This window comes from Solea solea, chromosome 3 (assembly GCF_958295425.1).
Source record: "Solea solea chromosome 3, fSolSol10.1, whole genome shotgun sequence".
In the NCBI taxonomy this organism is placed as follows: domain Eukaryota; kingdom Metazoa; phylum Chordata; class Actinopteri; order Pleuronectiformes; family Soleidae; genus Solea; species Solea solea.
Window position 1 is genome coordinate 1,493,790 of NC_081136.1, and position 14,910 is coordinate 1,508,699.

Consider the following 14,910-nt stretch of genomic DNA (forward strand, 5'->3'; position numbering starts at 1 on the left):
TATTCCAGTGAAAGAAAACAGAATTAATCATCACATAGTCATCAGTTAGTTATAGCAGTTACTAGTACTTACTGTCTAGTATTTTGAAAATACGCAGTTATACTGACATAGCTAAGTATCTTCAAAATACTATTAAAATTATTTTGTGTAATTATTAAACTTAATTTGTTCTTTTGGTAGCAGGAACTTCACACTGTATGATTTGCATATTTTATTTATTAAAGATATTCGTAAATACTTCATATTTTCACATTAACTGCATTTAAATCATGTTACAGAACCAGATTTACTGTGCCATTTAAAATAGCATAACAATGAAGATAATCAGCCCTTTATAGAGTCGGTGTGTGGCTCTTAAAAGAGCCGTTGTGTTTCAGTGTCGTGTTGCGTTCAGGTTCCAGAGTTTAACCGCCGAAGCCGTACAGTGTGCGGCCCTGCCTCTTGAGAGCGTAGACAACGTCCATGGCGGTGACGGTCTTCCTCTTAGCGTGCTCGGTGTAAGTGACGGCGTCACGGATGACGTTCTCCAGGAACACCTTGAGCACACCGCGAGTCTCCTCGTAGATGAGGCCGGAGATACGCTTGACTCCGCCGCGGCGAGCCAGACGGCGGATGGCGGGCTTGGTGATTCCCTGGATGTTATCACGGAGAACTTTGCGATGACGCTTAGCGCCTCCTTTACCGAGTCCTTTTCCTCCTTTGCCGCGTCCACTCATGATGTCGATGAGAGAGTTTGTTTGTCAAATTTTCAGGAGGCGCTGATATTTACCACCAGACTGCGGACGTGATAGAAAACACAAGTGATCTCATCCTGCGGACACACGCTGTGACCACGAGAGGGCGGACTGTGAAGAACAGCAGTGACCAATCAGAGCTTAAGAGACCAGATTCAAAACGTCATCTTTTAGGATGAAATCCTGAAGCGACACAATAAATAAAAATAATAATAGTATATAATATATACTATTATAATACAATCGTTATGAAAATAATAAGCAAAAAATTTTGTTTTGCTGGAGTTTATTTGTTTTTAATCACATTGAATTGGTATTTTTTTAATTTAGTATGTTTATATTAAAAATTTTATAACATTTTGTCACTTGTTCCGTTTTGTAACAATTTCCCCAGTGTGCGATCAATGTATTTTTATATTAAGTTTGTCTGGTTTTATATGGTATTCCGTTGTATTTGTGTATACATATTACATATTATGGTTTTTTTTTTTTTTAAACAAACAGAATGACAAAAGTTTTCTTTTTTTTATTGATATGTTTATTTATGTTATCGAGCCATCAGCTATTGTTGGGTCACTGTTACGCTCGGGTGTCTCGCAGTTGCAAAGCCGACCCGGTTCTGCCCTCTGTCGAAGACGCTGTAGTACTCGGTCAGAAAGACGTCTCCCAGGATCCACAGCGGTCCCTCGGGGGAGAAGATGTCCACTGTTTGGAAACCGCTGAAACACAGCTGCTTGTCGCCGAGCATCTCCTGAAGTTTGAGAGATTTGTTTTTTTTCATGTAAGTTGTACAGAAGAAACTATTTTGGCATATTTGTAATATTAGCCTGTGGTAACATTTCACATTGAAAAGATAACGTTGGCTTTGGCTCCTGTGTGTCACATTTTGAAGGTTTCATTTGCAGATAATTGCCTTTACTACCCATAAGTATGTTTTTATAAGCAAGTTATCGCTATAAAATAAAAGATTTTTGTTTTACCACCCTTAGCCTTTTAAACCACTCGTCTTTTTTTTTTACATTTTTAAGCAGCACCTTAGGACCAAAAAGGGAATTGCATCATTTATGGCTACGAGGGCCACCGTAGTTCTCTGACGCACTTCCAAAAGATAGGGTTGCCACTACTACCCAGTCTGTACCAGAAACCCGATTTGTTCTACACGTGTGAAAGCCCAACAGCTCTGTTTGGCAACCGCCTTAAAACAAAGAAATAAACCTTTACCCTAATGGCTAACATGTGTTTATCCTATAAGAATAAGTACTAAAACACAATGCAGTACAAAATCATTATATTTAAAAGTTCCTAAACTGCTTTTATTGGAACAAATTGGTTGTTCTGGTACAGATCGGGTGAGCAGAGAAGTCTAGACTATTGTTGCAATCTGTAGTCTCACCAATAGATGTCACTGATTATTATACACGGGACCTTCCACCTAAAGGCAGGAACAGCAAAGTCAGCAAAGCCAACAGAATTGGAGGATTTTTCCAAAGCTCCAGGACTTGAAATTGCCCGATCAATTGTCTGGAACAACCAAAAGCACCGACCTTGCAAATCTGAGACTCTCCGTTTAAAAAGTTCATGTATTTTGTGTTCACACAAAAAAGGACGTTTCCAAAAGAAACCAAAGCAAAAACAGACTACAAGTAAAACTGCCGTCGTTACCTTACGGACGTATTGTTCAGCCGTCAGCGTGTACTCTTGTCCTCCCAGGACAAACGTGACATGAGGCAAACTGGACAACCTGACACAGTCGATCAGAAACTAAAGACGCACACAGAAGTAAAGGTTGAATCAGATGACACACCATGTTGTTAACATGTTTTTCCAGAAAAAAAAACCTTCTTCTTCTCACTTCTCCAATGTTTGTGGGTGTGGCTCCAATGAGCTGCTGGAGGTTGAGGATGTCAGAGGTCGGTCCAGCAATGAGGGAGGTTCCGGTATCGACAATCGCTTGGCAACCGTGAGGACAAAAGGAACTCATACCTTGTACCGCCACACTGAAACGTACATTCAGAACAAAAAGGTACATTTTTTAAGTTTTTCTTTTGTGACTTTAGTTTGGGTTTCAGACCAAAAACAATTCAGAAAGAGGAAACGTGAAACCTGTCCACTTTGATTTGCCAGTATCCCTTTGCAGTCACTGGAATCCAGTTTATTGGCCCAGTGTACAAGGACTCGTCTGTTCCCCCCAGCATCAGCTCACCCTCTGGGCTGTTGCTACTGGATTTCCTGCAGAAACAAACAAAAAAAAATACTAAATGTGCTTTCCTTAAAGGTTAGAAATCATCCTGAATTTCTCAGAATCTAGCAAAACTCCAGATCCCTCTGACAAATAGCTACTCCAGATGTCTTGGTTTCTTCTCCAGTATTTGGTGAACCTTCAGAAATCTATGTGAACTCCCTGGACCAACCTCCAAAAATAGACGGAGGAAGGTTCAAATCCTTTGTGGTCCACCAAATCTTCAAGAAACCCCTAGAGATCCTAGACAATTTTAAACCCCCTGAAGTCTTCTGAAGTATTTGAAATCTTCTAGATCATCCTGAAAATTTGCAAACTTTGCCAAAGGTCGACTGAAACTACACCTGGAGAACCTTTGGAACAACCAAACAACTTAGAGGTTTCTTGTTTGACATGGTAGACCTCAATATTCAAAAGATAGAGCTCATAAAGACATTATGAACGTAGCACCTGCTAAGGTAGAAGGAGAAGATGGGCTGTTCCACCGCCTTCTGCGCCAACATGCTGTCAAAAACGGGGTTCCCAAGTATTTCCGCAAGGGACGGGTAACCCATTCCCAGAACACCGTCAAACTTTGCCATTGCAAAGGTAGCACCGGGTTCGTAGACCGACTCCCCGAACTCCTGGTTCAGGACGCTGACTTCACCAACCTGGAATCGTAAACAGCGACGTTAAGCTGCGTCAGCTTCATCTGTTGACAGTTTGGTTTTTACTTTGGCGGTTCTTTCCCCAAAGCTGTTTTTGGGTGATCTCTTATTTGGATATTTAATGACAATGAGCATTGACTAATGGTTTATTTGCATTTTGGCAGATGTTTGGGAAGATTCACATTCACAACTAGGTCATAGTTCACCAAAAACACTGAATCAGATGCATCTGGACTTGAAGACATTTGATTTTTAGGGTTCAGGATTTGTTATTTTCAGTCGATTCGACGCGGGCACCTTCAGAGTGTCTCTGGCCATGACGCCCAGCAGGTGACCAGATCCATAATGAATCCCAAACATCCGACCGTCATGACGAAACGTCGTCGAGTCAAACGCCCTGAAGCGCCGGTGTGACACTGTAAAACACACACACACACACACAGGTTGAACAACCTTGAACTTCTTATCACAGCCTGGAACAAACTCAACCTTGAGTCATGTTGTCCTGACCCACAAACATATCTCACTCAAACACTTGTGAGTTTAAGTGTGCAGAATTGAACATTATTGTGTGTGTGTGTGTGTGTAGATTTTTCTTGTCAGTACCAGTCATCATCCTCATGGAGACCATAACTTGGTCTGAATGAGGCAGAACCTCGTCTCTGAGGAACTGGTTTAAGTTTAAGACCAAGATTTGAATTGTGGTCATGGTTAAACATTTCCTGGTTATGGTTAAGGTCCTAAGAAGAATAGCGGCGCCATCGTGTGTCTGTATTGGGGTACCGCAGGCCTCGCTGACACAGTAGCTCGATGGCACCCACAGGTCGGCCGAGCCGGTGTCAAACACCGCGGAGAAGTTCTGCTCCGGAGTCCCCAACTTGATTTCACCGTAGAACTGAGCCTGACGCACAAAAACAAGACACAGAAAAGAAATTTGAGTTTGCTCACACAAGAACATCTTCACGGATGTCTGTTCTTACGTCCATGAAGTTGTAGATCCTCTCACTGGAGCGTCCCAGTCGCAGCGACGGCGTGCCGGGCGGGAAGCACTGAGCGTAGCGGCGGTTGAACATGTCGGGGTGGTGGTCCTTCAGGAACTCCTCCAGCCGGCCGTCGACTCGCAGCTGCGAGCGAATGGAACGCACGCGCTTCAGGGGAATCCTGCCAGGGTTTAATGACAGCTCAGTGTCTTGGAAACTTGAATATTGAATATTGAATATTTGATGTCGATATTGTTAAATGTGATCAGATTCTGTGCATTGATGGTTTTTATACGGTATTCTGTACATTTAAGTCTCATATAATAAATAACTCCTATGTACTTCCCTCCAACTCATTATTTCACATATTACTAAAACAAACCTTATGAATTCCATCTGCTATTAAACATAACATTCACCGCACTATTCAACTGCCATACTACCAAAGTCTTCTGGTTTAATTCTTTAAAATCCCTTGTACGTGGACTCACAATAAAACCATTCCCGACTTAAAACCCTTTGACTTTAATGTAACTGAGAGAAAATAAAACGTACAAAAATTAAATTTATTCGTGACCCCAAAACAAAAGTAAACTACTAAGTTTTACTGTAAAAGTTTAGGTGTTTTAAGTGAAGATGTAGTTTCTGCTTACCTGACGACAGCTGAGCTCGTCCATGTCCAACACAGCAGAACCAGCAGCAGCTTCTTCAACATGTCTGCGTCTCCGAGTTTGAACAGAGACTGAGGACATTTGACGACTACAAGACAGTGTGTGTGTGTGTGTTGGTGACAGAAGAGGCTACAGCAATCATTTATCATTATTGATTTAAATGTCATATTATGGCCTCATGGAAACCGCAGTGTTGGTTTAAATAAATATTTTTGTTCCTCGATGACAGAGACGGGCGATCGTGAACAGAGTTAAATAAAATTAAATAAATTAAATAAAAGTTCTGGATGTTTTTTGTCGGGGTCAATAACCTTATGAGTTGTTGACACACTGTAGTTTAAGTCACTGTGACCTGATGACGCAGAAACATTTTAGTTAATTTGGCACCAGATTTCTCCAATCACAGTATTTTTTTACTGGCATTTTAACATAATGTCGGAATATTTTCAACCAGAAATTAAGTAATAAAGTTTTTGTGCATCTTATGCAACTGCTCACTCCATCTCACCAAATTCCATTCAAAAAAATGTGCATTTTCAGTTCACAGGGACACAGGAGTTGTTGATCCACTGCTGCCTCTGTCACTAAGTTCACATGTGTTAATTTGAGAGTTCGGCTTTGTTCAGATATACCTCAGTGACCCAAAGTGACCACACGAGGCAGCAGTAGACTGATTTTCTCTATGGGCTTTGGTGTGGGAGAGTGAGTGGTTTACAAACTTCAATTGCCTGTGGGAAAAGTCTGTCTAACAGTGAGATAAAGACATGAACATGTTCTTGATTTGATGATTTTTAACTACTAAAACTAAACTATACCTTTAAATTGAGTCTTCTAAAAAGTGATGAAAGACGAGTGTAAACCTACTGATGACAGGTTCATTTATTTCAGTAAACAAAAACAGAGTCCCAACTTCCTGTGCTAACGCGACACCTGCTAACGTTAGCATCACAAACCGTACTGACCTACACATTATCGCCGCTAGCTTGAGCAGAAGCCTCAGACGTTTGCGGCACTGGGAGCTCGATGTAGCATCAGTGCTTCCACAGTGAGTTTTGACAACGGAGAAAACAACAAAAATAAACCAGCGGAGCGTTTGTTTAATTTGAACTACACAGAGGTGATAAATAACAACACTGAAGCTCCTCCCCCTCTTCTTCTTCTTCATCCTCTAGCAGGGGTGATGGTCGGGAACTCTCTTCCTACAAAAAACAAAACAGGAAGCACAGCCGTCAGGAGCAACGTGGGGTTAAGTGTCTTCGCCCAAGGACACATGGGCACGTAGACTAGGGGAGCAGAGAATCAAACCCACAACCTTTGAGTCGAAAGACAACTTGCTCTACCGTCGTACTGACCTGGGCGCAGCTTTGATGATGTCGTCGACCCTCAGGATCATCTCGGCGGCCTCGGACGCGCTTAGCAGCACCTGGCGCTTCACCTGGAACGACTCGGTGATGCCCATCTCGGCCATGTCGCCCACAGTGCCCTCAGACATGTCTGCGAGGAAAACAAACGCACCCACGTTACAGTGCTGAAACAAGCCTCGACAAATTGTTGCTGCATTTAGCAAAGTAGCACGTTTAGAAAAGGTAGCACGTTTGACTGCTTTAGTAATGCTAACACATCGGCTATCGCTAATGAAACTGCAGTGCCATCCGCTAATGGTTGAATTTGTAGCTACTGTTAGCATCACAGTAAAGAGGCTAAACAACGGCAGTCAAACACTTCTTATGTCACAATTCATCGTCAAAGATTTACAGCCCGTCACTGGTTCAAACAAAAGTCACTGCCCTCTAGTGGTGACGGAGAGGAAGATGCCCTTCTTTCCCTTTGCATCAAATGATATTGTGTTTTGCAGCGACTCACTCAGTCCAGATGTGGTCTTGTTCTCCTGGTGTGCAGCTCTCAACTGGGCCACCAGGTCGGCGCTGTCGTAGCCGGCGTTGTCGGCGATGATGGTCGGCAGCTGGAGAGAATAAAAAAAAAGATTTCATCTTAACAATGCGTCTTCGAAACCCGCCGTTGGTTTTGTATCGGGGTCGCGTTCGTACCATCCTCAGAGCTTTGGCGAACGACTCCATGGCGACAGCCTCCTTCCCTGGCGTCTTGTTGGCCAGATCGGTCACCACCTTCGCCATCAGCATCTCAGAGCAGCCTGGCGAGGAGGGCGGAGTCAGATTGAACAGGTGTGTGAGGGGCGATTAGTTCCCCGGGCCCAGTGACAGCAGATTATTTCAGTTAAATAAGAAGAAAAACAAACGGCACGGGTGGTTAAACGTGTGACACCGTACCTCCTCCGTAGACAGTGCGAGGCTCCTTCACGGTCTGAGCCAACACGCACAGGGCGTCGTGTAGCGAGCGCTCCGCTTCGTCCACGATCTGCTGAGTCGCTCCACGCAGGACGATGGTGCACGCCTCACCTGAGGGGTAAAACAAAGTTCAAACGATAACGTTTTGTAGCAGATGTTCAGATATTTTCGTCTGGATTTTAAGGTTCAAATTTGAACTTTCACCACAAAATTCAAACAGATATCGCAACTTACCCATGTCGACTCCAGAGAAGTGGATGAGCAGGTCCTCTCCGATCATCACCTCCTCGATCAGTTTGCAGTGTCCGAGCTTCACCAGCTCGGGGTGGTCGAAGGTGGAGGTGATCTCTCCGCCTGAAGAAAACAAACACATACGTGTTATTGCGTGAAACGGGCGTGTCACATGTTAGCCTGTGAGGTTTCAGACGCTGACGCACCAGTGACCAGCGCGAGGCGCTCCACGCCGGCAAAGTCAGCGTGCTCGATGGCCATGACGCCAGCCTGAGCGAAGAGCTGCTCTGGGTAATTATAGATCAACTGTCTGAGGAGAGAAAACGACACGCGTTTTAGTTACGACACACAAACATACGAACCAAACATACAACATCATCGGAATCACTTTTCTTTCTACCTGTTGATGAAGCAGTTGATCCCGTGCTTGAGGATCCGCTCGACCTTCTCCTTCATCTTCTCTTTCTCCGCGAGTTCAATCTCCGCGACCTTCGCCATCGAGTCGACACGAACTCTGGAGCCGAAAATCTGACACACAACAGGGAACGTGAGTGAGGTCAAATTATCGAGAGAATCTTCTGCGAATCATTCACTATTTAAGCATGAATTCACTTTTAACGGTTCAAATGGATTCCACATGTATCCATATCCTCTAGTAGTAATTGATTAATCTGTCAATTATTTACTTGTTTGGTCCATAAAATGTCAAATAAATGTTTTCCAAACCTCAAAACATACAACTTTAACTTAACGTGATTGGTCAACAAAAACCTGAATTTTTTCTTTCTTGTGATGCATGTGAAGTGTCTTTAAATCTTTAAAAGCAGGTTTGTATTCCTACCTTGATCTTGTCGGTGTCCATGCCGGTGTTGGCGATCAGGATGTTCACATTCTCCAGCCTCTTGGGTTGGTTCACACCGATCTTCTTGTCCAGCAGGAAACCTATAGCAAGAGATCACGACGCGTTAATACACACAGCAGCCAATCGAGAGCAAGCAACGCTACGATTAACGACGCAACGACGCTCACCTTCGTCCAGGTACGAGTCGGTGAGGCTGCCGCCCAGCTTCTTGATGACATGGATGGCCTCCAGGTTCCCGGAACCCTTCAGCCTCATGACAGCTTTGACGGCCAGGTGGGAGAAGTGGTCTTTGTGGTGAGTCAGCAGTTTGGAGGACAGCGTTGTGCGGGCGATGTTCAGCAGGTCTTCCTGGAAACGAGCTTCGTCGTTGCTACGGAGACAAGGGAGAACCCATATTTATGAATTTGTCAGCTCCATAAATGTGAATATTTTTTATTTTTGGATTTTTCAGCTTCTTAAATGTGAATATGTTTGGTTTCTTTGCTCCATAAAACGATTTGTTTCGAAACTAAATCACTTTGGTTAGTGGTCAAAAATGAGATGTTTGAGAACATCATCATTTCCAGGTTTAGGGAACAATAATCAACGATTTTCAACATTTTATGAACCAAAAAACAAATCGATTAACTGAGATAATAATCAACAGATGAAATGATCAAAATAATTGTAAGTTGCAGCCCTAATTTTATTAATGGTCCAAAAACTCAAGTTTCCAGAGTTCTTCACTTTAAATTGAAACTGCAGTACCAGTTTTAAACACTGACGGCCGCTGTTGTTCATATTACACAAACAATCATCAGTAACATCCTCTCACCTGTTATCGACTGCAGCTTCCCTCAGAGCGTCTCTGGCCGCCTGCGTCGCCTGCCTCCAGCCAGAGATGATCGTCTGTGGGTGGATCTTCTTGGCGATGAGAAGCTCCGCCTCCTACAACAGCGACAGTGGCGTTTAAAGAGCGACTACATTTTTATTCGACTTCATATAAAACATCAGAGTGAAGGGGGCGTTACCCTCAGTAGCTCGGCCGCCAGCACGGTGACGGACGTTGTCCCGTCGCCGACTTCATCGTCCTGAACCTTTGACATATCTGCAGGTCAAAGACGATTAAATAATTACTGATTGTGACAAGAGTTAGCAAAGAAAAATAGGACCTTTGAGAACATAATCTGGCACTTTCTTCATCATTTACTGACAACAAACTACTCGACCAGCATGACTGAACACACATTCAGCATCTTCACTCACCAACCAGAACTTTGGCAGCAGGGTTGTCGATTCCGATGGCTTTCAGGATCGTTGCTCCGTCGTTGGTGACGGTCACTGAGCTGTTCTTCCCTCCACTCAGCAAGATCTTATCCTGGAGAGAAAGATCACATGACACACTTAATTTAGACAAAGCGAAACAGTATCTGCAATAAAATCAACTCACACTTTGTGTTTTTGCATCAAAACTCAAAACAGGTTTGGTTTGTTCATTGTGAGCTATTGCAGTGGTTCCCAAAGACTGGATCGAGACCCACAGATGAGAGACAGGAGATTATCTTTGGGTCCCCAAACAATTTGCAGAATTTTCCCAAACTTTTAGTTCAGATTTAAGTAAATAAGTATTAAATAACATATATTAAGTTTACCAAACAAAATGGTATAATATTGAGATTTATGTCATCATTAAAAAGATATCCACAAAATAGGGGTCGGGAAACACTGAGCTATTTTAAAAAGATGGTGGTCCAAAATGGCAAAAGACTTCGGGTTCAAGCTTTCAACACGTTTCCTTCTCTTCAGACTAAAATCTGTGACAACAATCTACACTCAGGGTTCAGTAATTAGTTCAATAGGTCACACGTTGGATTTTTAATCACTCACCATCCCCTTTGGACCCAGGGTGCTCTTCACCAGGTCTCCGATGGCGATGGCGCCAATGAATGACGACTGAAGAGGAAACAAAGAAACAAAAAGGTTTCAGGAGATTGGAAATAATAAAAATGACAAAAATAATAACAAGAAAAATACAGAAAACAGCATCAAACAAATGACACAAACACTCACCAGTCGTGCAGTCTCTGCTTTCTCTTCATCAGCTCCATGTCTGAAGATGTTGACCGGGGCCATCGATAGGGACGCCTGCAGAATAAAAAAAACTTCACTCATTCACACTTTAATCTTACCATGAATTTAAAATGTAAATGTAGGTAAGAATTTATCAACTGATCAGCCACAACAATAAGATGAGTGTTGCTGCAACTATTTTCATATTCAATTCATCTGTCCATTGCTTTCTCGATTAGTCGATAAGTGGTTCAGTCCACAAAAATGGATTAGGGTTAGTGTTCCTCAAATCTCAAAGGGCAGAATCATAGATTAAAAATCTTAATTTTCAGGACTGGGGAATGCCAAATTAGAGTGGAGAGCAGATGTATGCAGAATGAAAACAGGACAGTGAAGATGTGAAATAAACACACAGAACTACAGCTAAAAACGGTCATTTAAATTTGAAATATTTCTGACCAAAGTCTACAGCAAGAAAAGCACACAGGATATTAAATGATGGGCTAAAGTATCAGTAACAGCTTTAATATGTTTGTATATTCAAGCAACACCAATAAATCAATGATGTAATTTTAAATTGTAAAAAAAAGAAATATGTTAAAGGGCGGTTTCACTCAATTGTTTTTTCCACTTAAATGAAGAATAAACATACTATCAGTATGATACTGCTGTTTTTGTTTAATTCACATTCTATTACAGAGTGGGATTAGATTTGACCAGTTTGTTTTTTTCCAGATCTTTTACTCATAAAACTTTACAGGAGAAAATTAAACAGCCATGTAGGGCTTTTATTTTTAAGGACGTGACTTTTACATCGACTTTTTGTCAATTTTATTTAAAGACAATTGAAAAGAGGATGTTAACAGCACATGTTAAGAGGATGAGGATGTTAACAGTAACAGCAATAATATATTTCAATATTCAAGCAACACTAATAAATCAATGTTCGAATTACAAATTGAAAAGAGGATATTATGTCCGAACCAGAAGTCATTTTTCCTAGAAACTTTGAAGGTAGCATCAGTCTAGCCCCGCCCTGTCATCCTGGAAACCGCTAGAAGGTTCCCACAATGAATTATACATTAAAAAAAACTACGCTAAAGTCAACATAAACACTTTATTTAATAAAGATAATTACGTTAGAATCGCGTAATTCTAAATTCTAATACTTACATCGCGTGTTTTATGTCTTTATATCTCAGCTAAAGGTGATGTGTTCCGTGTCTGACATCCACAAAGCCTTGATGACTAGCTAACACAGCATGCTAAGAAAGCTAGCTACGCATAAAGAGCAGGAGCCATGTTAAAAGTGCGTCAACGCACATTTTAAAACTAATGAGTTTATGTGACGTTTACATCAAACGTGCCGACATCAGCACAGTTTAAAAAGATGAGGTTTGAAACGGCTTGGTGATAGTAGCCGCACTTAGCTTAGCCGCTAGCGCACTCACATAACGCCCATGTGCCTCCTCGCCGGTAGCACCGTTAGCTCGGGGCTAACAGGAGACGCTACAAACAACACGGACTGATAAACGTGCTGTTTGGCGGAGTCACTGCGTGTGTGAGTTCGTAAACACGCAAGGATTTTAAATTAAACCCGTATATGATGCTGAAAAAGCGAGGAAAAATCAAAGTTTACACTCACCATGATGACTGAGGGTTTAGGGAAGGAGCCGTACACGCACAGAAGGGAGGGCTGGAGCGGAGAGTGACGTAGTTACGTACAGACGTGGTGATGCGTTCAGGGGAAATCATGGAAAACACATCAATGTGGATATTGACAACAAAAGAAAACGAAGACTTTAACACGAATGCAATTTAATACAATTATAAAGTGTCTGCTGATTTGTACACGTCCTTTGATCGGATCTTTGCTACAAAAAAACCCCAGAGAGAAATATCTGAGGCCAATCTTTAAAGTAGAAAACAAAATCTGACAGAGAATGGAGAATGATGGCGCAAGCAAAATTTATTTTTCAGTTTAAAAAAGCAACAACAACAAAAGGAACAATCCAAAACATCATTTCTTCTTCTTCAGGCCTCGCCTCCTGCGCTGGTGACCGGCAGCCTGCACGGGCAGACAGTAGATGTGCATGGGGAATGTCCTGAAGTAGCTGCTGACCCACGGTCTGAAACACAGACACAAGTTATCTTTATTTATTTATTTAATTCACTGGATTCACCGACAGGAATTGTGTCTCACAGTTTTGGTTGCATTTCTGAATTTGGCCTGTCACGCATAACAGGTAGATGCCTTTGAAGGTTTGCAGGTCGCCATGAGGTGGCCCCTAGGGACCTAAAACTCAAACATTTCTTTCAGCTCTTACAAATTGTCTGCCAGGGGTACCGGAGAACCCAAACTTAAAAAGTGTTGTGGTCCACCTGAGAAGACTGTCTAAATCCTAAAGGCCCACAGTGAGAGATCATAAAATATATTTTAGTAAATCTGAACGGTCTGCCATAGTTCCCAAAGACACCAGGTGACCACCAGGGGCTCCAAACTCAGACTATATCTTGATGTCATCTGAGTTGTTTTCCAGGTGGTATTAGGGGCCCCACACTAAAAATCTGGTTTTGATCCATCTGAGTGGACTGACATGATTTGCAATGGCCCCAAATGACCCTCAAGGGCCCAAAGGTTAACCTGTTTTTATGATTACATTTGCTTACTCTCCAATAGTTCCCAAGAATCCCAAATTCTTGTTCTTGTTCTTCTGTGTCTATGGGGTTTAACGGCAGCTTGAATCCACAATGTCTCATTACTGCCATCTTCTGGACATGGTAAACTTCACTGGTCATATTCTTTTTTACTTCTCATCTCCTGTCCTTTTTTTAATGAGAACTTAAGGCGATCTGAGTTGTCTGGAGGAGGTGCTAAAGTTCGAGTTAGGAGCGAAAGAAAATGCTAGCTCGTTAGCTAACAGTGTATGTGTGTGTGTGTGTGTGTGTATGTGTACTTGGCCACTCGCTGGCTCAGACTCAGGTAGCACAGGTTTTGCCACAGCGTCATGTTTTCCTGCTGATAGAGGAATTCCGCCTCTTGCTGTCGCTCCATGTCCAGACGCAGCGTCTCCCGAAGCTCCGCCTCAATGCGACCAAGCTGCAACACACACACGTACGTATATGACATCACTATGAAGGCAGGAAGTGATGTCATACACAGAGTGAATCTTTTCCGCAGGTGCGTCACCTCCTCCAGCAGACTCCTGTTGTCCTCTACCTCCCTCTGCTGATTGCTCAGGGGCGCTGCGTCGGACACTTCCTGTTGTCCCTCCACTTCCTGTCCCTCCACCTCGTCCAAGACTGGTCCATGTCCACCTGTGTGACGTCGCCGGGCGATCGGGGGCAGGAAACAAGTGCTAAGAGGGAGAGAGAGAGAGAGAGAGGGGGGGGGGTCTAGTTCATATTTCCATTCAGATTTGTTTACACTCGAGTCTGATGTCTAATGTATCCCTGTGTCACACACACACACACACACACACTCTTATCAGATTGACCTGTGCAGACTGAGTTTCCACTTCCTCTGACAACTGCAACAACGTTTCCACTCGTTGTTTTATGCACAGAGATAAATGATGACACGTTGCATTCGTTATTTATCAATATGACCTTATGACCTTAGCATAAGACACAGACGCTCACTCTGAGCTGGGCACACAAAGAAGAACAGATTTTCATCCACTCAATGAAATCTACGTCATCTTAGGTCTACGGGAACTTAAGTTTGTAAAGCACTCACTCTCTCACACCAAACCCCATAGAGAAAATCAGTCATTTTAGCTCATGGGGACACAGGAGCTACTGGTCTACTGCTGCCTCGTGTGGTCACTTTGTGTCACTGATTTAAATACAGGCAAAGGTTTTTAAAAGCCGAAGTCACTAAAATGAGACATTAGAGCTTAGTGATGGAGGCAGCAGTGGATCAACAACTCCTGTGTGCTATGATGTTAAAATCGCTGATTTTCTCTATGGGGTTTGGTGTGGGAGAGTGAGTGCTTTACAAACTTCAGTTTCCTGTTGGAAAAGTCCGTCTCACAGTGAGATAAAGACTTAAACTAGACAGAGATTTTCTCTAGAATATGATTTCTCACTCTCACATGAAGGTGTCTTTGTGTTACCTGTGTTCTCTGCTCTCTGACTCCTCCTTAATCTGAGAGAGATGTCGAGCTCCAAGCCCGTCCTGTCACACAC

The 14,910-nt window shown here is 42.8% G+C and overlaps 3 protein-coding genes across 4 annotated transcripts; all 3 read right to left on the reverse strand.

The window, feature by feature from the left end:
• Window positions 1-198: 198 nt before the first annotated feature.
• On the reverse strand, window positions 199-748 carry LOC131456628 (histone H4). The gene has a single exon (XM_058625113.1). The coding sequence runs from the start codon at window positions 714-716 to the stop codon at window positions 405-407; it is 312 nt and encodes a 103-aa protein (XP_058481096.1). The 5' UTR covers window positions 717-748; the 3' UTR covers window positions 199-404.
• A 528-nt stretch (window positions 749-1,276) lies between these two features.
• nots (nothepsin) lies at window positions 1,277-5,640 on the reverse strand. Of its 2 annotated transcripts, XM_058625098.1 has the most exons (9): window positions 5,254-5,640; window positions 4,601-4,781; window positions 4,404-4,521; window positions 3,918-4,036; window positions 3,424-3,623; window positions 2,838-2,963; window positions 2,587-2,731; window positions 2,397-2,495; window positions 1,277-1,485 (listed from the first exon to the last, which is right to left on the reverse strand). In XM_058625098.1, exons 1-9 carry the CDS (start codon window positions 5,436-5,438, stop codon window positions 1,297-1,299), a joined length of 1,362 nt encoding a protein of 453 aa, XP_058481081.1. In that variant the 5' UTR covers window positions 5,439-5,640; the 3' UTR covers window positions 1,277-1,296. The 2 variants fall into 2 exon arrangements, with proteins under 2 accessions (XP_058481081.1, XP_058481080.1); XM_058625097.1 differs by lacking the exon at window positions 1,277-1,485 and having other exon boundaries at window positions 2,051-2,495.
• Window positions 5,641-6,135: 495 nt separating this feature from the next.
• cct2 (chaperonin containing TCP1, subunit 2 (beta)) lies at window positions 6,136-12,512 on the reverse strand. The gene is made up of 16 exons (XM_058625095.1): window positions 12,365-12,512; window positions 10,720-10,794; window positions 10,537-10,602; window positions 9,916-10,027; window positions 9,681-9,757; window positions 9,485-9,597; window positions 8,838-9,040; window positions 8,650-8,750; window positions 8,209-8,336; window positions 8,015-8,118; window positions 7,812-7,931; window positions 7,560-7,688; window positions 7,320-7,423; window positions 7,135-7,234; window positions 6,624-6,765; window positions 6,136-6,470 (listed from the first exon to the last, which is right to left on the reverse strand). The coding sequence occupies exons 1-16, from the start codon at window positions 12,365-12,367 to the stop codon at window positions 6,440-6,442; spliced, it is 1,608 nt and encodes a 535-aa protein (XP_058481078.1). The 5' UTR covers window positions 12,368-12,512; the 3' UTR covers window positions 6,136-6,439.
• Between the last annotated feature and the right edge of the window lie 2,398 nt (window positions 12,513-14,910).